General features: G+C 38.7%; 1 protein-coding gene across 4 annotated transcripts in view; it reads left to right on the forward strand.

The window, feature by feature from the left end:
- LOC122559948 (solute carrier family 12 member 5-like) overlaps positions 1–24,324 on the forward strand; it is a 1,091,443-nt gene that overhangs the window by 981,324 nt on the left and 85,795 nt on the right. For all 4 annotated transcript variants that reach the window (XM_087994966.1, XM_087994965.1, XM_087994967.1 and 1 more), the window contains exon 9: positions 10,889–11,056. In XM_087994966.1, coding sequence (XP_087851092.1) covers positions 10,889–11,056 — 168 coding nt within the window. The remainder of the gene's footprint in view (positions 1–10,888; positions 11,057–24,324) is intronic.

A 24,324-nucleotide genomic window follows, 5' to 3' on the forward strand; every position in this document is an offset into this window, starting at 1 on the left:
GTGGTGCTGGAAAATCACAGCCAGTCAGGCAGCATCCGAGGAGCAGGAGAATTGATATTTCGAGCATAAGCTCACCATGAGGAAGAGCTTATACTTGAAGCGTTGATTCCCCTTCATCTCGGATGCTGCTTGACTGGCTGTGCTTTTCTAGCACCACACTCTTCGACTCTGTTTTGCTACACCTTGTGTATAAATTCCAGGAAAAGCTGATGCCAAAAGTGTGTTAAATCCTGAACCAAGCATTTGAAAACAAAACAGAAATCATTGGAAAAGCTTAGCAGGTCTGGCAGCATCTGTGGAGAGAAATCAAAGTTAACATTTTGGATCCAGTGACCCTTCTGCAGAACATTAGGCATTTGAATTTGATTAAGTGAAAGTTGTTGTTTTTCTCTGACTTGTCTACACTCAGTCCTAGTTATGGCAGCAAAGTTAACCTCATGATCAAACAATCTCATGCAGCACCAAACAAAATACTTCAGAAACGCATTGCAGCTTCTTGTGATTTCCCCTACTGTGGTATCATTTGTTAATGAGAGCAGATATTCAACCAGCTGGATAGTCAGGCTATGAAATTCATGAAAATGCCAAGTCCTTGCCATAGTCAGATATGATTGATGAAGGTTGTCTTGCAGCTATTATGTATGCTACCAGCTCTGTGGAATTTTAAAATATTTTAATCAAAAATTGAATACGTCTGCAGCACATTAACTGGCTTGTCACCCAATACATAGTTTTCGAGATCAAACCATTGCCAGCTGGGAAATGACGTGAAATTATAAAAAGTAAGACCATTTTTAAGGCCTTGAGCTGAAAAGTCTTTTTTCTCATTTATTATAGTGTAGTACAAAGGAACAGGAATGTGTTTTGAAGTAAAATGTGAGTGCAATCTTCAAGGAATGACTTCAAAGTGTATCAGGCAATTGGAGAGCTTGGACCCAGAATATTATTTGTAAAGTTAGCTTGGGAAATTAGTTCATAGATATTTTCAGGACAATTCCTCTGGACAGTACATTCGAGAGCCAACCAAGGAGTAGGTTATGCTTGACCTAGTAATGTGCAATGAGACAGGATTAAATCAATAACATCATAGTAAAGGGGTCCCTAGATGAACGTGATTACAACATGATAGGATTACATGTTCAATTTGAAAGAGAGAAATGTGGGTCTAAAGATATTATGTGTTTTAATAAAGTCTGGTCTTGTTCTCCAAAACTCCAGCTGAAGCAATGCAAACCTGTGCAGTCTTTCCTCATATGTTAACTCACCCATTCCAAATACTTGTCTACTAATCTTTCTCTGAACTGCTTTCAGTGTATTTGTAACTTTCTGCCGAAAGCTGGTGCCTGAGGAACTGCAATTTTGGTGTGAGCTGGGTCTAGGACTGGCAGCAGTGAAGCAGTGGCGTAAGGGTTCTGGATGCTTTTTAAGTTATATCTTTTTTTAATTATTCTTAAACTATTAAAAAATGGCACTGGATTCATGGCGACAGTAAAAGCTTTTCACTGTGTTTTACTGTATTTTTCACTATAAAATATGCATGACAATAATCATACATTTATTCATTCAAAAATCATTCATTTATTCAATACTGTACTCAGTACTCCATATTTGGTCTTACCAATGCCCTGAATAACAGAGGCATACACTCTCTACTTCTGTATTCAGTTCTTTTTGCACTGAAGAATAACATTCTATTTGCTTTTCTAATTGCTAGCTGTACCTGCATATTAAACTTTGGTGAATCATATGCCAGAGTACATAGATCCCTCTGTCTCAGACTTCTGCAATCTCTGATCGCTTGATTGAATAATTGAAAATATGAATAATTTCATATTTTCCCACATTGTATCCCATTTGATCTTTGCCCTTTCATTTAACCTGCCTATGTGCCTTTGGAGTCGAGAGTGTGTGCTGGAAAAGCACAGCAGGTCAGGCAGCATCCAAGGAGCAGGAAAATCGATATCTTGGGCAAAAGCCCTTCATCAGCTTTCCTAATTTCCAGCATCTGCAGTACTCACTTTCGGCTATATCCATTTGTAGCCTCCTTATGTCCTATTCACACATTACTTTCCTACCCATTTTTCTGAAATCAGCAATTTAGCGACTGTATCTGTAGTCTCTTCAACCAAATCATTTATAATAATTGTAGAAAGCTGAGGTCCTAGCAGTGATCACTGTGGCATACCACTTGCTACGCATGTGTTCTGTGAGCTAGTTAATCTTCCATCCATATCAGTATGTTATCCCCTACAGGATGAGCATTTATTCCCTTCAATAAACTTTGATGTGATTTCTTCTCAAATATCTTCTGGAAATGTAAATAGAGTACATTCGTCAGTGACACTCTCATCACAATGTATGTTTATTTTTCAAAGAACTCTAAGAAATTGGTTAATCATAAACTATGTTGACTCTGCCTTGATTTATTTTTCTTGAGTACCCTGCTATGACATTATTAATAATAGCTCCTAACATTTTCCCTATGAAAGATGTTGAGCTAACTGGCATACAGTTTCCTACTTTCTGTCTCCCTTGTTGAATGAATGTTCTATCTTATGTTCAAAAGTGGTTGCCACAGAGTTTTAGAAAATTAAAACCAATGCTACAATTACCTCACTAGCCATTTCCTTGAAGACTCTAGGATGAAGTTCACCAGGACCTGAGGTATAGTCAGGTACTACTCTCCCAGTGATTGTATTTTTCTTCAGATCTCCACTCTCATTGATTTTGTGATTTAACTATTTCTGGGATGTTACTTGTAAATTCTATAGTGAAGTGGAATACAAACTATCCATTCAATGCATCTACCATCTCCTTTTTTCCATTATTAATTCCCCAGAATCATTCCATAGGATCAATGGTCACTTGGACAATTAAACAACTCTCTACAGGAGGCAGTTCTAAAAATAGAGGCAAAAGTGAGGACTGCAGATGCTGGAGATCAGTGTCTAGATTAGAGTGGTGCTGGAAAAGCACAGTAGGTCAGGCAGCATCTGAGGAGCAGGAAAATCAACGTTTTGGGTAAAAGCCCTTCATCAGGAATTCCTGCTCCTCAGATGCTGCCTGACCTGCTGTGCTTTTCCAGCACCACTCTAGTTCTAAAAATATGACCATCTTTAGTGATAGGAAGCTCAGCACATCAGAGCAAAAGATAAGGCTGAAGCATTTGCAGCAATCTTCAGTGAGAAGTGCTGAATCCAGTGATTCCCAGCATCACAGATGTTGGTTTTTAACCAGTTCAATTCACTCCACGTGATATCAGAAAACTGGATACTGCAAAGACTATGGGTTCTGACAACATTCCAGCAATAGTATAGAAGATTTGTGCACCAAACTTGGCACACCCATAGCCAGGCTATTCCAATACACAACAATGCCAGCTTCTTTCTGAAAATGTGAGAAAATTGCCTAGGTATATCCTGTTCACAAAAAGCAGGTCAAATCCAACCCTGACATTTATTGCCTCATCAGTCTACTCTGGATCATCAGTAAAGTGATGGAAGATGTCATCAACAGTGCTATCAAACAGCACTTGCTTAGGAAAAGCCTGCTCACTGGCACTCAGTCTGAGTTCCACCAGGATTGCTCAACTGCAGACTTCATTACAGCCTTCATTCGAACATGCACAAAAGAGCTTAATTCCAGAGGTGAGGTGGGAGTAACTACCCTTTATATTAATGCTGAATATGATTAAATGTGACAACAAGGAACCTAGCAAAATGAGAGTCAATAAAAATCAGAAAGTAAACTCTCCACTGGTTACATTAATACTTAACACAAAGGAATATGGTGCATTTGTTGGCAGTCAGTCATCTCAGCTCCAAGACTGCTCTGCAGAAATTCACTGGCACACCTTAGGCCACTACTTCCAATCCGACAACTAAGAGCATCAAGAAGAACAAGGATAATGGATATATGGGCACACCACTACCTGGAAAGTCCCATGCAAGTCACTCACCATCCTGACTTGGAATTATATTGCCAATCCTTCTTGTTGCCAGGTCAAAGTTATAGAACAGCTGGGGGCAATACTGACTGCAGCAATCATGTGAGACAACAGAGAGCTCAAATACATTGTGTTGCCAGCAATGCAGTGAAAAGGCATGAGTTAATCACATCTGCTATTTGTACATCTGCTTTCAGGAATCGAACAATTTCTTCCCAAATGGTTCTAAATCCAGGTGAAGATTGGGTCATCTGGTTAGTATTAGTGAACATCATCTATCCCATCAGCAGAAATGACAAATAGGGAATAGCGCAAGGAAGGGGCTTGAGATCAGGGAGAGCAGAGCTGGGTAGAGACAGAACCAAAGCATTTGCTCCCAGACTTCCTCATTCCCAAATGATGTTCCAGTTTGTCCCAAAAGTTCCACACTGAGCCATTTTTGAGAAGGTCCAGTTAAGACAGGTCTCCTGGAGTAATTAAAAAATGAAGTGAGAGAGGTTTCCACCTGGCTTTAGATTGGGAGCTAAGACAGGGCTCCAGCAATTTCTTCAAAGGTCCCTGCACAGCCACCATACAAGGATGGCTGTTGCTACAGCCATAGGAAACCCTGTGACTTCTGTCGAGTTTTATATCTTTAAAGTCCTCGAGGTTGCCACCAGATGGAGACACTTCCTCTCCCGGTTGCACACATCATCAGCTGTCACATCAGATAATGAGGCTGCCAGTATGTTATTGGTCATTTGTCAGGCGTGTCCTCTGGCCATTTATTGATCTTGTACTGAAAAATCACATGTGGCAACGTAGAGTGGAATTCTGGCCTGAAAGTTTTTCCCAACATCTTTCTCTTGACCACAGAAGGAAAATCCAAATCTTGGAATCAGCTTTGGGCAGCTTCACCCTGATGTAAACATTCACACGACTGAGACTTGAGAGGCTCTAGCTGTTAACAATTGCGCCCTAACCAAACTCATTGTTACATGCATTCAGTTTGAAAACAAATGGAAAAGTAACCAAGTTTAAATGACAGGAACAAGTATCTTAAATTACATAGTAATTACTAAATAGAACCACAAATTAGTTAATCTGGGACCTGATTTAAGTACCAGTGGGCACAACCATAATCCACTATCTATTCACCGTAAACTATTTAAACTGAAATTGTGGTGACTTTCAAGGCAAAATATGTCAACATTTATCTTTTAGGACCAACACTTTGCTGCTGCTACCATTTTCAATGTAATTCGTTGTGTTTCTTCTAAGCTAGAATTTGCAAAAACAAAATAATAAATTCTTGCAGATTATTTTAAAATTTGTTTTCTCTGGCAAATACCCAGAATATTAGATGTGGTATATTTAATCTTTGTTTTTGTTACATTCATTTGATTGTGCAATTAAATCTTCAGCAATGTGAGGATATTAATTCAGGATGGAATGCATATCTGCATATGTTGATTTTCACAAATTATAAGCTTGTGTTGGTCAAGAGTAGGGGTGTAAGCATAAGAGATGAAGCTAAATTGTTTGCAAGTGTCTTAATACAAAAATGCAGATTGAATTATTCTAGCTGGCTTTCTTCTGAAGTCATCTCCAACACACAGGGTACAGGAAAGGTAATGGGCGCTAACAACATTTCATCTGTAGACCGAGCAGCTTATGAACGAGAATATACTTTCTCTGATTTTGAATAGTATGTTTGACACCATCAATATCTTTGGTTCACTGTTGATTATAAATTTAACTGCACCAGCCATGTCAATAAAACTGCTACAAGATTAAGAAATGTGCAAATTCTTAGCTCTTTAGCACCACAAAAACCTAATGCTACAACTCCAATAGTCTAATCTAGATCAGTACAGCTGTAACAACGGGACCAACATAGCTACTACTATCTGTTCTATTTGCTGGATTCACTTTACTGCCACCCTGTCCCAAATATTTAGTCATCAGTAAGAAGAAATTCAATGGGATGGTGTCAAACCACAATCCCCAAATTTCCCTTTGTATCACACATGCTTTCATTTGAAATGTGTTTTTGTTGTCATTAAGTCCAGACTTTGGACTCTTCACTTGTGATAGGTCCTTCAAGACCCATAGGGAATCATTAATTAATCTCCTTATGGAGCTCGTTGAGTATGGGATCCTTTGGTAACAGGAGAATGGCCTGCCCATCTAGAACTCATCACCTGAGCCTTTTATGAAATTGATTCCTGTGGCACAGTGACAGTGTCTCTACCTTTAAACGTGGAGGCCTGGGTTCAAGTCCCACCTGTACCAGACGTGTCTCATAAGATCTTTGAATGGCAGATCCCTGGGCTCTTGTGGTGCAGTGTATAGTGTCCCTACCTGTGGATTAGAGGACCCAAGTTCAAATCCCAATACTCCAGAGGTGTGTGATAACATCTCTGAATGGGTTGATTAGAAATAAAAGCAGACCCAGGAATGGATCAGCAGAACTGTGTGTCCCAGGCTGAGATTAGCATATGGATGTCATGAGGATTGCTGTATTTTGGTGTTCAACAATAAAGAATGTTCTTTGCTGGTCAGAGTTATTATAGCACAACAACACTATTGTGGGTGTGCCATCAGCAAAATGTCTGCAGTCATAGTGTGGCATGGTGACTTAATAGTTAGCATTGCTGCCTCAAAGTGCCAGTGCCAGTGAGGGTTTGATTCTACCCTCAGGTGACTGTGTGAAATTTGCACATTCTCCCTGTGTTTGCGTTCGATTCTCTGGATCAGTTTCCTCCCACAGTACAAAGATGTGCAGGTTAAGGTAGATTGACCATCCTGAATTGCCCATAGTGTCTAGAGAGATGCAAGGTAGGTGGATTAGCTAATGGAAAATGCAATGTTATGCGATAAGACAGGCGGGGTCTGGGTGGGATTTTTTTTTGGAGAGTCAGTGTGAACCCAATGGGCTGAATGGCCTGCTTCCACATTGTAGGGATTCTACGATTCCATGATATGAAGTAGAAGCAGGATTAGGAAACTCTGCCCTTTGAACACGCTTTGCTATTCGATAAGATTGTGGCTGAACTGATTACATTGTCATCATACCTAGTACCCCAGTATCCTTTCACCACCTTCCTGATTTCTCCTTGTCTCTGCCTTAAATGGGTAATTCTTTTTTTAGTTCGAATAGTGATACCTCATTCTGGATTCCCCCAAAAGAGGAAACCTCCTATCCACATCCACCTAGTCACAACCTTTCAGGATCCAATCATCTCTAAATCTTCTAACCTCGAGCAGATACAATCTAGTCCACCCTGTTCTCATTAGATATGAGTTGAAAAGTCTGGTGCTGGAAAAGCACAGCCATTCAGGCAGCATCCAAGGAGCAGGAGAGTCGAGGTTTCGAGTATGAGCCCGTCATGTAGGCAACCCATCCATTCCAGGTATTAATCTTGTGAAACTCCTTTAAACTGCTTCCGATACATTTAAATCTTTACTTAAATTAGGTGACCAATACAGTACAACACTCCAGATATAGTCTCACCAATAACCTCTTTCATTGAAGCATAACGTTTTGTATTCGATCACACTCACAATAAATTATAATACTTTATTCGCTTTCCTAATTACTATACCTGTAAAGAAACCTTTTGTGATTTATGCATAAACATCCCCAGATACTTCAGCACCCCAGAGCTTTGCAAATTCACACTATTTAAATAATTCTCCTCTTTTTTATTCTACTTAACAAAATGGACAATTTCACACTTTTCCACAAAATACTCCATTTACCAGATATTTTCCTACTAACTTAACTATCTATGTCACCGTCTCCTCTTTATGTCCTCTCTACAGCTTATGTTCAGACCTATCCCTGTGTATCTTCATTTTAGTTCTTTGACTCAATTGAATAAAGTCGAGGTCCCAACACTGATCATTGCGGCACACCACTTATTACAGCTTCCTTGCTAACCAGAAAATTACATATTTATAACTACTCTTTGTTTGTTGTTAGCTTGAAAATCTTCCATTCATGTTACTCCCAATAACATGAAGTTTTATTGTCCATAATAATCTTTGATGTGGCACCTTGCTAACTGCCTTTTTGAAATCTAGGTACAGTACATTTACCAGTTTTCCTTTATCCTCAAAATTTTCCAATAAATTTGTTAAACATGATTTCCTTTTCATAAAACTGTGGCAACTCTGCTTTGATTTTCTTGAATTTCTCTAAGACCCCTGTCTTTAAAAACATCATCTACTATTGTCCCTATGACTAATGTTCAACTAGTTAGCTCATTTCCTGCCTTCTGTCTCCCTTTATTCAAAAAAGCATTACATTCACTATCTTCTAATCTAATGGAAACTTCTGTGAGCCTAGAAAATTTTGGAAAGTTAAACTAATTAATCAGCAATCTCAATAACCACTTCCGTTCATGACTTAGAGTCTTGATTTCTTGTGTCTCCAACAACTTGTGCAGTATTACTTTTCTAGTGATTGCGCAATTCATGAGTTCCCCCCATTTCCTAATTTATAGCTCTTTCTGGGATGTTGCTTGGAGCATTTACAGTGAAGATCAATGCAAAACACTTGTTGAGTTCATCTGTTAATTATTTCCTTTCCAATTCTAGTTGCCCAGTCTTATTTTCTATAGGACCAATAGAGTCATACGACATGGAAACAGACCCTTGGGTCCAACCAGTTCATGTCGAACATAATCTCAATCTAAACCAGCCCCACCTGCCTGCTTCTGGCCTATATCGCTCCAAACCTTTCCTATTTACTTACTTACATAGAGTGTGGAAACAGGCCCTTCAGCCCAACAAGTCCACACCGACCCGCCGAAGAGCAACCCACCCAGACCCATTCCCCTACATTTACCCCTTCATCTAATGCTACAGCCAATTTAGCATGGCCAATACACCTAACCTGCACATTTTTGGATTGTGGGAGGAAACCGGAGCACCCAGAGGAAACCCACGCAGACACGGCGAGAATGTGCTAACTCCACACAGAGAGTTGCCTGAGGCGGGAATTGAACCCAGGTCTCTGTGAGGCAGCAGTGCTAACCACTGTGCCACCATGTACCCATTCAAATATCTTTTAAACGTTGTAATTGTACTCATATCCATCACTTCCTCAGAAAGTTCATTCCACACACAAACCAAACACTGTGTAAAATAAAAATTGTCTCCTATCTCTTTTTTTAAATTTCCCCCCTTCTCACCTTAAAAAATGTGCCCCTTAGTCTTGAAATCCTCGATCCTAGGGAAAAGACAACTATTATTAACTCTATACCTCTCATAATTTAATGAATTTCTATCAGGTCTTCTCTCATCCTCCTACTCTCCAGTGAAAAAAGTCCCAGCCTATCCAGCCTTTCTTGATAGCTTAAAACTTCCATGCTGGCAACTTCCTGGAAAATCTCTTCTGAACTCTCTCTAGTTTAATAGTACCAATCCAAATGCTCACTTTGTTAACTTTCTTTTGCTTAAATATCTCCTTATTGATTTACCAAATTTAATCTCTAGATTCAATAATAAGATTAAGTACCAGCTTTAATTCAGGATATGTAACCTTTCCTGCAGCCACATTCCAAGAAGAAAGGCAATCAACATTTGAGTAAAATGTTGGTTTAAAATATTTGCGTGGTTCTCCTCTCTCATGCTCTCCATTGTGTATGTTGTATTCTTTCTTGAGTTGGGAGATCAGGCCAAGGTATTATAGAATCCTGAGGAAAATATTTTTGATATGATATTCCTGTTCATAACATAAATGGCGCGTCTCTCAATCAACTTACAGATAACTGTTCTAAAAGCTGAAGATCTGAAGTAACAGCATGGACGGGTTGGACCGAAGGGTCTGTTTCCATGCTGTACATCTCTATGACTCTATGACTCTATAATGCCGTTCCTTTTTGGCATGTCCTCTCATGGGATGTAGGTGCTACTGATTGAGCCAGCATTTATTGTCTATCCTTTACTGCCCTTGAACTGAGTGTTTTGCTGAGGTCATTTCAAAGAGCAGATAAGAGTTAACTGTGAGCCCAGAGTCACATATAAGCCACACCAAGTAAGGACAACAGATATCCTTCCCTGAAGGGCATTTATGGAAAATAATCAGTCAGCTAACTTTGGTTTAATTTTAAATGTCAAAACCTGTTGAGGCTGAAACAATCAGCAATGCGATCACAAATCATACGTTTGCACAGTTATCTATTTGTAAGTCTCTGTCAACCCATAAGGTAAAAGTCATTGTTTGGTGATGTTAGCACTTTTCCTCAATAAGTACCACACTCTTCAATGGTCAATATCACTGTGGTTTCAGCAGATCCATTTTAAAAAGTTCTACTGAAATTGCATTTTTTACTTAGCCAGGTTACAAACCTGTATTCTGATTCCCAAACAGAGGAGTCTCCCAGGTAGAGAGTGCAATTTTTAATTTAGTCTTTCACTTCTAGAATACAGGCATAATGGGGTCTAAGACTTTTCTCTCAACTCTCAGCTGCTTCTAGTAAGCTCAATGCTACTTAAGTTGGTAAGTCAATGAGAGACTTTAGCAACGCTAATGAAGATGACCATAAGCTAGATCATTGAGGAGAAAGTGAGGTCTGCAGATGCTGGAGATCAGAGCTGAAAATCTGTTGCTGGAAAAGCGCAGCAGGTCAGGCAGCATCCAGGGAACAGGAGAATCGACATTTCGGGCATAAGCCCTTCTTCAGGATTCCTGAAGAAGGGCTTATGCCCGAAACGTCGATTCTCCTGTTCCCTGGATGCTGCCTGACCTGCTGCACTTTTCCAGCAACACATTTTCAGCTCATAAGCTAGATCATATCAGACCATACAAATCAGAACTGTGAGAGACAGTTGGGTAACATATTTGCTAGTGATGTGTGGCTTCAAGGCTATGAACATGATAATTTTGACAGTCGTGCTATACCTGCAAACAATTTAGCTTACAATACTGTGTTGTCTCTTTCTATGTAATAGAAAACCTGTGGGCGAATTACCTGGCCAAAGGAGTGATTGTGGAGCATAGTAATTTGCCATCTGTGACCAGTTCAATATCAACAGTCAGCTTGGATCAACCTTATGTTTTCACTGACATGACGTCCTACTTCACTCTGCTGGTTGGCATCTACTTCCCTTCAGTAACTGGTAGGAAGTTTTTTTTTTAATTCATAAGAAACATGTCAATGGAATACTATGGAACTCCTTTTACATTGTTTTATGCTGGGGGATCAGGCAGCTCAGTGTAAGGGTTATCCCCGTAAGAGCTGATTTGATTGAAATTGTCAAGACATTAAGGAGAACTGACAGGATAGATTGAGAGAAAGTTTCCACTGATTTGGGAGTCGAGAAATGGGAACATAGCCTCAAAAATACAACCATTCTTTTCAGGAGAAAGGTTAGAATCATTTCCAAGTTTCCAAGAGTCATAGAATTTTGGAATTCTCTTCTGCAAATGGCAAGGTATATCTATCATTTTAAAACTAAGACTGAGAGATTTCTGTTAACCAAAGGTAATGTATTCAGGAATAGGGGACAAAACCAGAGATATGGAGTTAGATCACAGGTCAATCATGAACTAATTGAATGCCAGCTCATGCTTGAGAGGGTAAGTGGCCTGCTCCTCTTCTTTTGTTCTTAGGGATGCTGGGTATAATGGATACATTTGAGGTTATCCATTTTGGTAAGAGAAACGGAAGTGAAGAGTATGGTGAGACACTGGGAAGAATTAATGATCAAAGGGATCATAAGTCACTGAAAAGCAACAGGCAAGCTTAGCGAGCAATTCGGAAGGCAAGTGATACATTGACCTTTATCACAACAGGATATGACTAGTGGAGTGACGGTGTCCTGCTTCAATTATATAGAGCTATTCTGTGGAGCATTTTGTACAATCTAGGTCCCCTTACAAAAGGAAGCTTACATGTACCATAGAGGGACTGTAGCAGAGGTTCAACAGTCTTCTCCTAGATGTTAGGAGTTTCCTGAGAGAAGAGTTTCAAGACACTGGACCTGAAAGATCCCGAGTTTAGAGGAATAAGTGGTGATCACATTGAAACTTGCAAAATTCTTAAAGGGCTAGACAAACTTGAGAAATCTCTTAACTAAAATGTTCATGAATCTTTAGAGTTCTCTACCTCAGAAGTCATGGAAGCTCAATCACTGTGAATGTTCAAAACAGAGATTGATAGATTCTTAGATGCTAATGACTTCAAGAAATTTGGAAATAACATGGAAAGGTGGTATTGAAGTAGAACATCTCCTTAATATAGAAATGGCAAAGCAAACTAAGCAACAGGTCTACTCCTGTTTATGTGTTCTTTTATTCATATCCTTTTCCTTTCACATTCTATGATATTTTCAAATACTTGTATTGAAATGTATTCTTTCTCATTGAACTATTCACTAATTTTGGTGGCTCAACAAAATCATATAATTCTATGTAATCCTTGTGCTGCCATAGTATAACAAATAAATAAAATGCCTTTACACATTGCACACCAAAGTTGGTTGACCAAAATAATCAAGACAGTTCTTAAAGTTATGACTTAATAATGGTGCCAAAAGGAACTTTTGTTTTCCAGAGTGGAGTTTCCAGAAGACATGGGGTCTTTATCCATCAGCATCATACCATTGTTTTAAGTACCATAAACCTACCAGATCCTGCCTTTGCAGGTATTAGACTTTGAGAACGCTCAATTCCAACTCTAATTAATGTCCTAAAGCAGTCAATTAATGATCACTTAGGGGCTTCATCCTACCTGGGTTGCAATTTTTCTGTTTTTCACTTAATGATTAAGCATTTTAGGTAGACTCCCAGTTGGAATGGGAGTTCCCTCAAACAGTGTTGATCAGTGTGCAGTCAAAGGACAAGATCGAAGACATGAGATTGCTGCTAAAGACTCCTACCATGTTTTTGCTTTCCCTCTGTCAGCATGTCCCCCAACCCCAGAAACCCCTTCAAACAGCACCTTTCCTGTTTATATTCTGCCACTAGGAGTCAAAAGGTTTTTTCTATGGATGGTGCCTGCCACTTTCATTATAACAGTGTCGTGATGCCAAGTTCTGGAACTATCAGCCTCAAATTGGCCAGAAGCTTTTGGGTTCTGAGACTTTCTCAGCTTAGCTAAAAACCCTGCCAGAAGTCAGTCAGCTGCTGAAAGGTTTCCTTCCTCCAAACTGTTCTGATTTGGAACAGTACGAGCACAGGAAGACCCTGGCCATGATGTTTTTGGCTTCCTTCCACCTCCATCACTAGTCCTTGCAGCTCCACCTTCGAAAACCTAGGTCTTTCCATTGCTAATAGCTCCATTAACTTTAACCTTCTTGCCAAGCATCCCAAAGGCAATTACAGTAATTCCTGTATGATACGTATAGCTCCCTGTAAGAGGTCTTGTTTAGCTGGGCGTCATGCTTACCGCACGCAGTGCTGGGTCCCTGCTGTCGAGTGGAGCGAGTCATTTGTGTGTTGTGTGCTGTGTACTGGGATGCATGCTGAAATCATTTAGGTGAGCAGACAACACAAAGTTTGCATGCTGCCTTCCTCAACAGGACCTGTCCCTGATGCCCATGTCCGAAATAGATCTTATCCAATGCTTCCCTATTTGTCTTTTTTTGGCATGCAAATAATTTATTTCCTATAGAATTGGTAATTACATATTTTACAGTTCATTTGATGCCCTGTGTAATAATTATAGCACTTACATATCCATTAAGGCCTTTAATGACTTAACTGCAATTTTTAAGTCATTCTTTTTGTTTGTAACAGAATAAAAAATGGCTTGCATCTCATCTCTTGTTGCATTTTCACCAGTTGGAAAAATTTGATGAATGTCACAAGTATTGGGCAGAGCAGTATTGGAGCCATAGCAGTTTTGGATGATATCTCTAATTGGAATGGCATCAATTAAAATGGCTAAATAATTCAATAATTATTTAATGAGTTGCATTTTGCTAAAGTTTAATTTAAAATGACATAAGTGTGACCCTAAACTAAATAAAGCATAGAACCTAATCTCAGAATATTTATTTCATCTAATCATATATATAAAATGCAGTACCATCTCCTAAAAGGTAAGACAGTTGCAATTATTGCAATAATTAGCATGCTTATGTCACAGGTTAATTTCTGAAGTAGGCATATTAAAACAGCTGACATGTGTAACATTGTTTCAAGATCAGCGTTTATGACTATTAGATTAGATTCCCGACAGTGTGGAAACAGGTCCCTCGGCCCAACAAGTCCACACCGATCCTCTGAAGAGTAACCCACCCAGACCCATTTCCCTCTGACTAACGTACCTAACACTATGGGCAATTTAGAATAGCCAATCCACCTAACCTGCACATCTTTGGACTGTGGGAGGAAACCGGAGCACCCGGAGGAAACCCACGCAGACACAGCAGATTCTCTTTCTCTTTTTTCTTTAAAGGAGCTCCTAAAAAAAACTACCTCTGTGACCAGTTTTTCATTTTCACATCTTTCCAAGTATACGTTATGTGGTTCATAGTTTGATATGTTGTGTTCCTAAATAACTCCTTCGCAGATTTTATTGAAGGTGCAATGTGGACATAAGTTGTTGTCATTGTTGTACAAATCTGAAGATGTGAATGGGTATATGAATAGGAAGGGTTTGGAGGGATATGAGGCTGGGTACTGGCAGGTGGGACTAGATTGTGTTGGGATATCTGGTCGGCATGGGCAGGTTGGACCGAAGGGTCTGTTTCCATGCTGTATGAAAGGGCAATGCTCTATTTCTCTAATCATCTTGCAAATACCAGGTGTCATTGTCTCTATCTTTCCTTCGACACAGTAAATATTACTTTTTCTCATAATTTCCTCAACCCAATGGTAACAACGTTTATTTATGTACCACATTTAACATAGTAAATTACCAGAGTAAAAGGAGCAAAGAGAATTACATTTAACATCAAACTATACTGAGGAGGAATTAAATTGGGTAGGGCTTATGTCATTCTCCTGCTCCTCGGATGATGCCTGACCTGCTGTGCTTTTCCAATGCCACACTTTTTGACTCTGATCTCCAGCATCTGCAGTCCTCACTTTCTCCTCGTCAAACAGTTAGGTTTTAAGGTGAGTTTGAAAGGAGAGAGAAAGGCAGAGAAGCCGAGAAATGAGGGAGAGATTTTCAGAGTGTAGGGGAATAGACACCAAAGGCATAGCTCCTAATGGCAGGGCAATGAAAATTGGAGATTCACAAGGACGCAAAATCAGAGGACTGCAAAGATCTGGGAAGATAGGAGAGCTTGTGGAAGTTACTGAGATATCCAGACCCCATACCGACTCCTTAGGTGTGAACACAATGCTCGTTGCAACGTGTGTGGCCTTGGCTGACTGATCAGGCCAACACAATGAAGAATGCACAAAAGCAGGAAGAATGATGGCACAGATGCTGCATAGAATAACTGACTGTTAATTCACATCTGTAGGTCTTCTTTAATGTTTTCAATCAGAGCCCCGTAAGTGAGAAGAAACAAAGAGCAGAGAGGAAGCTGTACGTATACAGAGAGATGCTAAGTAAGGAGAGAAACACTAGCTTTCTGCGAAGAGGGAACTAGTTGGCATAGTGCAAAAGATTTAATGTTATTCAAATGAAATCTCACTATGTGATGAGTCATAGTCATGAGCCCAGGGTGTTTGAGAATGGTTACTCTCACTTCCAAACTTATAAATAATTCCTCAACATAATAGGGTACAAAGGAATTTATTGACTTTCATAGGAAGTAAGAATGCATGATAACTATTATTATCAATAATTATACATATGCAATGATAACTATCATCAATAATTACACAAACGCTTAAAAGTCACACATGAGAAAATAAATTACTGAAGAATTCAGACATAAAAATCTTGAGCAGTTTGCTTTAAATTCTAATTGACACTGGTCAGAGTTAGAGCAATCTTCATGAAAAATATATTCAACCAGGTAAAGTTTGCTTACAGCACATATTACTTCATTTTTGTGTGATTTTTTACCTTAAAGGTGTGATAGTAGCATTACTTTCATCTCATTTGAATTAACTTCTGTCCCTTGAGCTAGAATGATGTTTATTCAGGCTGATGAGATTCTGCCATGGGCCTCAAACAACTGAACAAGCTGATTCTCAACCTACAATTCATAAGGTACCTAGGATAAGGTGGGACCTGGAATGCAGAATTTGCTTCCTTTTCTTTTCCTGTCTCACCCCACTCTGCCTCGTTATTACAATATTTGGATTCAATGTATGATGACGCTTGAGAGACTAGTTAACATCAATTTGACCAGTTGATAGCAAGCTCCTCACAGTCGTTAATGGCAATGCTGCTATTCTTTAAGAAGAACCTTTGCAGTGTTTTATTTGACCTAACTCTGGAACACTGGCCATTCGAAAGGTCAGAGAACAGGATATGCTGGGGGCACTTTTCAATCATTTCGTCACTATATCAAGTCCACTGTATTTGATTTTGAAGGAGTTTCGCAAGAATGTTTGTAAAGCTGGCTTCATGAAGGACACTAATGTTTGTTCAGTGATCCTCCTTTTGATTCCAGATAATAAAGTGTAGGCATTGGTGGTGGATTTTTTGTAGCATTCTTATGTATGACGAATAGAAAAGTCCAGGTCTCACTGCAGTATGACAGTGTGGTGTAACTATTCTAATGAAGTCAATAGGTTCTTCAGGAGGTGGACAAACCATCCCAACAGATTATTTTCAATGTGTCAGGGGCTGAAGTTTACCTTGGAGCCCTACCCTAAAGAAACTTATCAGTACCCTTTAGCATGAATGTACTCCAGAACTGAACAGAAACCGGCAGAGTAAAATTTTAAAAAAGCACATTTATTCTAACTACTTGCAATTTTTGAAGAAGCTGACATTATCAATGTGCAATGATCCAAGCAATCCTTTAATAAATGTTTTTGTATGGTCTAAAGGTTCTTTCAGATGTGAAGTTGGTTAGCACAACACTAATCTATAATTGCTACCACTAAAATGAGAATTGGTTTAAACCTCAGCACAATTGTAGTTAATACTGAGATTAAAATCTTTGAACAGTTCTGATGTAAGGTAAATTCTGTTTTTCTCTCCACAGATGCTGCTAGACCTGCTGAGTTTACCCATCATGTTCTGTTTTTGTAAAATCTTTGATGTTGGGACAAAGGAAACGCATTACTTGCTTGCTGGCTGCTATTGTGGCTCATACAGCCTCAAATAGCAAGCTGCCATCTTATTAATCATTCAGATAAACAATCCAAGATCACGGGTTTCAATGATTTTTATTCATAACCTTATAAAGCGTTGATGTTTATGCTCTGCCAGGAGACAAGTTGGTCTATTGATGGAATTTCTAATGCAAAACAAGGTAACCCAATCACTTCTGAATGATCCTTTAGATCTTCCAATTTCTAAATAATCCCCAAGTTTTGTAGAAACGAACTTTGTTCCAGCTCCTTTCACTGCCAGGATGATAAAGTAAAGATTTGGGTGGCCCAGTGGCTAGCGCTGCTGCTTCAGTGGGTAATAGGGAAATACTACTATGTAAGGTGCTTCAAATCCCCTAATGCTGCAGCTTACTGCATCTTTCTCCATTTATATAATGGTTAGCTCCTCAATTCTTCCTGCCCAAGGACATAACCTTACATTTTTCCACATTATATTATATTTACAAAGTTTTTGCCCACTCACTGAAGCTGTTGAGACCACTCGGTAGATTATTTAAATCATCCTCATCAGTTGCTTGTCATTTTTTTTATTATCCGTAAACTTGGTGATAGTTATTCACTTCAAACATATAAGTCATTACTATATATTGCCATTAATTGTGGGCCCAGCACTGATTGCTGTGGCACTCCATTGGTTTCAGATCGTGATCATGAAAATGCTCCCCTTATCTCTGTCTTCTATTAGTTGGCCAATGCTCTATCCATGCTGATATATTACTATAAATGTCATGGGATCTTGCCTAATTAAGTAGCCTTATGTAATATATTATTAATTGTATTTCGGAAATCCAAATATATTACATCTACTGGCTCCCATTATCTGTCCTACTTATTACCTCTACAAAGAATTCTAATAAATTTGTCATGCATGATTTCCCATTCATGACACAATGCTGACCTTGCTTAAGCACATTATGAATCTCTAATTCTCTGCTATTACCTATATTACCGGTTTTTGTGTACCTTTTTTTGAATAAGATATTACATTGGCAGTCCCCTTAGGCTTTTTCAGAATCAAAGGATTTTTGGAAGATTATCATCAGTGCATTCAATATCTCTGCAGTTACTTCCTTTCTAGGTTACAACCCATCAGGTCCAGTGGGCATATTGGCCTTTAGCCTATTAGTTTCCTTCATGCGTTTTCTCTCTAGTGATGGTTATTATATGCATTAATTGCCTCACTTTGATTATTTAATATTCTTGGACAGCTATTCATGTCTTTACCATGAAGACTGATACAAAATATTTATTCTACCATTCCTTGGCTCCACATTATTTCCCTAGTCTCTTTCTCTAATGGGACTATGTTCACTTTGGCCTCTCTCTCCACCTTTTTATATGACAAAAGAAGTTCCTCTTATCTGTTTTTGTATTACTTGTGAGTTGATCCTCAAAATTTATTTTCTCCATCTTTTGTAGATTTTTGCCATCTTTTATTGGTTTTAAAATTTTCATGATCCTCTTACCATGAATATTTCCCTCATTGTATTTTGATACATTCCTTAACTTCATCAGTTAACTATGGTTGTTTGTACCCTTGCTAGAATCCTTCTTCATCACTAGGATATACTTTATTGTGAATCATGGTTTTTTTTTAATGTCTGCCATTGTTCATTAGCCAAACTTTTTGCTAAATTTCTTTCTCAGGCCACAGCCAGCTCTGTCCCCAACCCATTGTAACTACCTTTATTTAGGTTTTACTGCCATTGTTTCCAGATTCTGGATCAGTGGTGCTGGAAGAGCACAGCAATTCAGGCAGCATCCGACAAGCAGCAAAATCGACGTTTCGGGCAAAAGCCCTTCATCAGTCGATTTTGCTGCTCGTCGGATGCTGCCTGAATTGCTGTGCTCTTCCAGCACCACTAATCCAGAATCTGGTTTCCAGCATCTGCAGTCATTGTTTTTACCTCTTTGCCATTGTTTCCAACCCAAGGTTCTCACTGAAAATAAATGTTAAATTCTACCATGATTATTACTTCTATGGGGATCTTTTACACTAAGATCTCATATTAGATAGCTCGTTACAAATGGCCAACTCCAAAATCCAGGCCTGATCCCTGATTGGATCCATAACATGTTATTCTATGTTACTGTAGTGAAACATTCCATGACTTCTATCTCATGGATCCCTCTATCAATTTGACTTTCCTGATCTACTTGAAGATTAAAGTTACCCATGATTAATTCACTGCCCTTTTTTACATGACTGGTTTATGTCCTGCTTTACTATGTATCCTATAGTACAGAATTTTTCTGAGGGCTTATAGACTTTTCCAACCTGTATCTTCATCCCTTTGTTATTTCTTACCTCTGTCTGCATGAATTCCATGTCTTTTAATCCATGATAATTTCTTGCTATTGAACTTAATCCATCTCATACTAACAAAACTACCCCACCACCCTTTGCTTCCACTCTGCCATTTTGAAAAGTTACATAATCCCTCAATATTTATTTATCAGCTTCGATATCCTTGTAACCATGTTTCCGTAATGGCTGCAAGATCATACCTATTAATCTATACTTGTGACATCAACTCATTTATTTTGTCCAAAATACAATATAGATTTAAAGTGAGAGCAATTAATTTTGCCTTTTAACTATTTTTGTCTTTTTGTCTTATTTACAGCTGATTTCAATGTTTTTTTAAATTTTATTTTTAATTTTCCTCTCCCATTCTGGGTTTCCTCTTGATTTGCAAGGCTATGTATTCCCTCTTGAAAACCGTCCCCCTGTCCCCATGCTAGATTTTGTTTATCCTATGTCAGTTTGCCTGCCACTTAGGTAGTAATCCTGAGATTAATACAATGGAGGTTCAGCTTTTCAAGTTCACTCCTAACTGTTTAGATTCTTTCAACAGTCCTAACAGTGTCATTGCAAACAGAATGGATGACAACACCTGGAACCCTCACTTCCAATTCCAAGTTCCTCTACAGCTGTAAGAAGAATTGGTCAGGCAACATAACCTATAAGTCTCATGCTTACAGCTGCAAAGGAGACTACCTGTACCCCTAATTACACTATCCCTTACCATTACTACACTCCTATTTCTTCTCCCTTTTTGAAACTCATGCTACAACATGCAGAGAGTAGTATCTATCCCCTTATCTGTACTGTTCACAACCACAGCTACATTCTGTTACACTCCCTCCATCTAAATGGACCCATGCACTCCAGTGCCATGATCAGTTTGGTACATATGCATTAGGAACTAAGGTGTCACGAGGAAAAATTAAAAACAAATTAGAAAACCCATGAAAAATTTAACTTAGAGGAAGATTGGACATTATATAAATTAAACAATGGGTTTTCCAGGGCTTTGTAAGTTGCTCCACAGTAATTGTGATGTAATACATCACTGAAAACCTAATTGCACCTCTTTGATCAGGCATGACTTTTTGAAGGTTCTTTTAACAGCTTAACAGTGGGAAATCTCATCAGTTTAGACATTCCTAAATAGTTCTGTTTTCAGGAACTCCAACAGCACATCCCACAGAGAAGCAGAGAATTACTGGCAACAATTTCTGGATTTCCATATTCTACATAGTACGAGTGTGGATAGCACAAGTTGCGATTAGTTTCACAATTGTAAGGACAGCAAACGTTAACATTACAGCCAAAAAAGCTGGGTCTATACAGTGACAGAAAAAAAACCATGAATGGTTTAAAAAGTAAAGTAGGTTACTTGCCTGCCATTTCAATTGTATTGACTAATGAATAATTATACTATACCCTGTAGAAATGCTAAGTCTTTTTGAGCAAACATTAAGAAGCTTGGTTCAACAGAGTGAGTTCGAGGACAGCCTATATTTTGTTTGCCATTCAAACGTTATTCAAAAAGGAGATAATTTTCTACCTAATAACAGGTCTGTGGAGTTTTCATCAAAAATGAAGCTGTTTAACCATCTGTACATTAGCAAATGTAAAAATCCCTCAACCTGAAACTCACATCTATTGCATCTTACACTGATACTGAGTGAAAGGTTTTTGTTTGGAATTTTCTGACCTAAGTGTCTCTTTGCAAAGCATTTGCTAAATTGGTATCTGTACAAGAAGAAAAATCAGATTGATTTTCAGCAAATGTTTTTTGAGTAGCAATCCTATTAGCAACGCAACTTAGGACATTGGATTTAAAATGATTTGTAATTTAAAGAATAACTTAAATAAAATGCAAGAGGCTTGAAATGCCATTCAGCTTTATAGTATATTTTTACAGACCTGAATGACAAAGATCGTGAAGGCATTTTTATCTCATTCTACATTTAGTATATAATTTAAAATGGGATGCTTCTTCTAAATGTTTTAAATTTTTCATAGATCATTGATTTTCATTGATTGTTGATGAATGAATAGCACAGTAATTATAGTATAAACAAATGTAAATTATTGATTTAATCACAAGACCTGGTAATTAGTAGGAAACTAGTCACAGGGGTTACTCAAACTAACATTTCTAACATTTCTATTTTATTAGATGTCAATCATTTTTAACTAAACATGTTACTGATAATACAAGCAGTTGTTGATGCCAACAGTCTTAAAGTGAAAAAAAATACATCTGAACAAATAAAAATCTGATATAATTAATTTTAAACATTTCTGCAGTAACTTTTAACTGGAATAAATATGCCTCCTAAAATGTGGTTCAATAGCACCCTGTTCCTTCACATTTATCATACGTGTTTGCACTTTTGATCATAACTGCATCAAATGACACTATGCACCTGGTGAGCATCTGTCAGAACTGTGTAAAACACGTTGATAAAAATGTCAATCCTCATATAAGCAAGCACTCATCCGCAGCAAGCAGCACCTCTACTCTTGGTTAGTTCTATTTAAGGAACTGTTTTTAGGTTAATTGCTGATTGATTTTTAGTGACATTTGCTGTGAACGTACAAATGTTTGGTAAATTTCCAGGGTTGTTCATGTTGTTATAGTCTACAGCAAGTGATGTGACATGTGCCAAAGGACATTATGCTGACTTTAGGGATGCTGCAGAACCCACTTGCTAATGGATATGGGTGCAATATGTTGTATCCCCCTTAGACTTCAACATGACAGGCATGAAAGCTGTTGTCTCAGGAGTCTTGGTGCCTTTCTGGAGTGCATGTTGTAGCTGTTACACTCTGCTGCTAGTGAGTGTCAGTGGTAGGCAGACTGTGAATGTTTCTGTATGTGGTACCAATGGAGCAGGCTGCTTTGTCCTGGATTGTGTCAAGCTTCTTGAATGTTGTTGGAGCTGCCCCCATTTAGACAAGTGGGAAGTATGCCTTCACACTCCTGAGTTTTGCTTTGTAGATGCTGGATAGTCTTTGTGATAGTCTGAGTGAACTGGGCAAAAATATTAAAGGGCAGGGGAAAATGCTGAGGGAGATACTAAATACCTTTTAATTAAAGCATACTCCTGAGAGGAAGAGGATTTGTAAAAAGATGAAAAATCTTAACATGCTTAACAAGGAAGTCACGGATTACATAAAGGCAGAAGCTATATAAATTGCAAGAGAATAGTAAAAGTAAATCGTGGCCCTTAAGAGGATGAAAATGGTGAGGTAATAATGGGAAATTCAGAAATAGCAGAGGCATTAACTAATATTTTGTCTCTGTTATCACAGTGGAAGATAGTAGAACATAGAACAATACGGCATAGTACAGGCCCTTTGGCCCTTGATGTTGTGCTGACCATTTATCCTACTCCAAGTTCAGACTAACCTGCATACCCTTCATTTTACCATCCTTCATGTGCCTATCCAAGAGTCACTTAAATGTCCCTAATGTATCTGACTCTACTAGCCACCCCACCCCAACCCCCATGCACCCACCACTCTCTCTGTAAAGAAACAAACTTTGACGTCTCCCCTAAACCTTCCTCCAATCGCCTTAAAATTATGTCCCCTTGTGATAGCCATTTCTGCCTGGGAAAACAGTCTCTGACCATTCACTCAATCTATTCACTCATCATCTTGTACATCTCTATCTAGTCACCTGTCATCCTTTTTCACTCTAGTGAGAAAAGCCCTAGCTCCCATAACCTTTCTTCATAAGACATGCCCTCCAGTCCAGGCAGAATACTGCTCAATCTCCTCTGCACCCTCTCTAAAACTTTCACATCCTCCCAATAATAAGGCAACCAGAACTGAACACAATATTCAAGTATGGCCTAACCAGGGCTCTATAAAGCTGCGGCTAAACCTCATGACTCAGAAACTTAATCCCCCTGCTAATGAAAGCCAACAGCCTTCTTAACTTTCATTTATACCAAAAAGTTGCAGTTTCTACAGAGAAACTTGGTGAAATTATGATAATTTGGGAGAAAGTATTAAGCAAACTGATAGGACTAAAGGCTGATAGATTCCTAGGGCCTGATGGCCTGCACCATAGGGTATTAAAGGAGTGGCAGCAGAGACAGTGGATGCATTAGATATGATATTCCAAGGTTCCCTGGATTCTGGAAAGGTACCAGTGGTTTGGAAGCATGCTAAGGTGACACCCTTATTCAAAAAAGGAAATAGACAAAAGGTGGGAAATCAGATCAGTTAGTTTTACCTCTGTCATGGGGAAGTTGCTACAGTCAATCATAAAGGAGGAGGTAATTGAACATTTTGAAAAACAAAACTCAATTCACAGTGTCAGCATGGTTTCATAAAGAGCAGGTCATGTTTGACATGCTGGAGTCCTTGAGGGTGTAACCAGCAAGGGGGATAATGGGAATCTGGTGGATGTGGTATATCTAGGCTTTCAGAAGGCATTTGACAAAGAGATGCATAAAAGACTGATACAGAAAGTTTGATCCCGGGGGGGTTAAGGGTAGAGTATTTGCCTGGATGGAGGATTGGCTGACTGACAGAGAGCAGGGGGTTAGGATAAATAAGCCCTTCTCTGGATGGTAAACTGTCACTAGTGGAGTGCCACAGGATTCAGTTCTCAGACATCAACTATTTACAACCTTTATAAATGACCTGCAACCAGGGACAGAATGTAACATTGCGAAATTTGTGCATGATACTAAAATAAGTGGGAATGCAGACTGTGATGAAAAGATAAAGAGTTTACATATGGGTATTGATAGGCTAGGAGAAATGGCCAGAATCTGGCAGATGGAGTTTAGTGTAGATAAGTGTGAGATTGTCCATTTTGGCTAGAAAATTAAAAGAGCCAATTATTATTTAAATGTGAAGCAGATTCAAAGTGCATCA

The sequence above is a fragment of the Chiloscyllium plagiosum genome, unplaced genomic scaffold, assembly GCF_037043375.1.
Source record: "Chiloscyllium plagiosum isolate Xiang-an unplaced genomic scaffold, Cpla_swu_hap1 HiC_scaffold_15, whole genome shotgun sequence".
NCBI lineage: Eukaryota > Metazoa > Chordata > Chondrichthyes > Orectolobiformes > Hemiscylliidae > Chiloscyllium > Chiloscyllium plagiosum.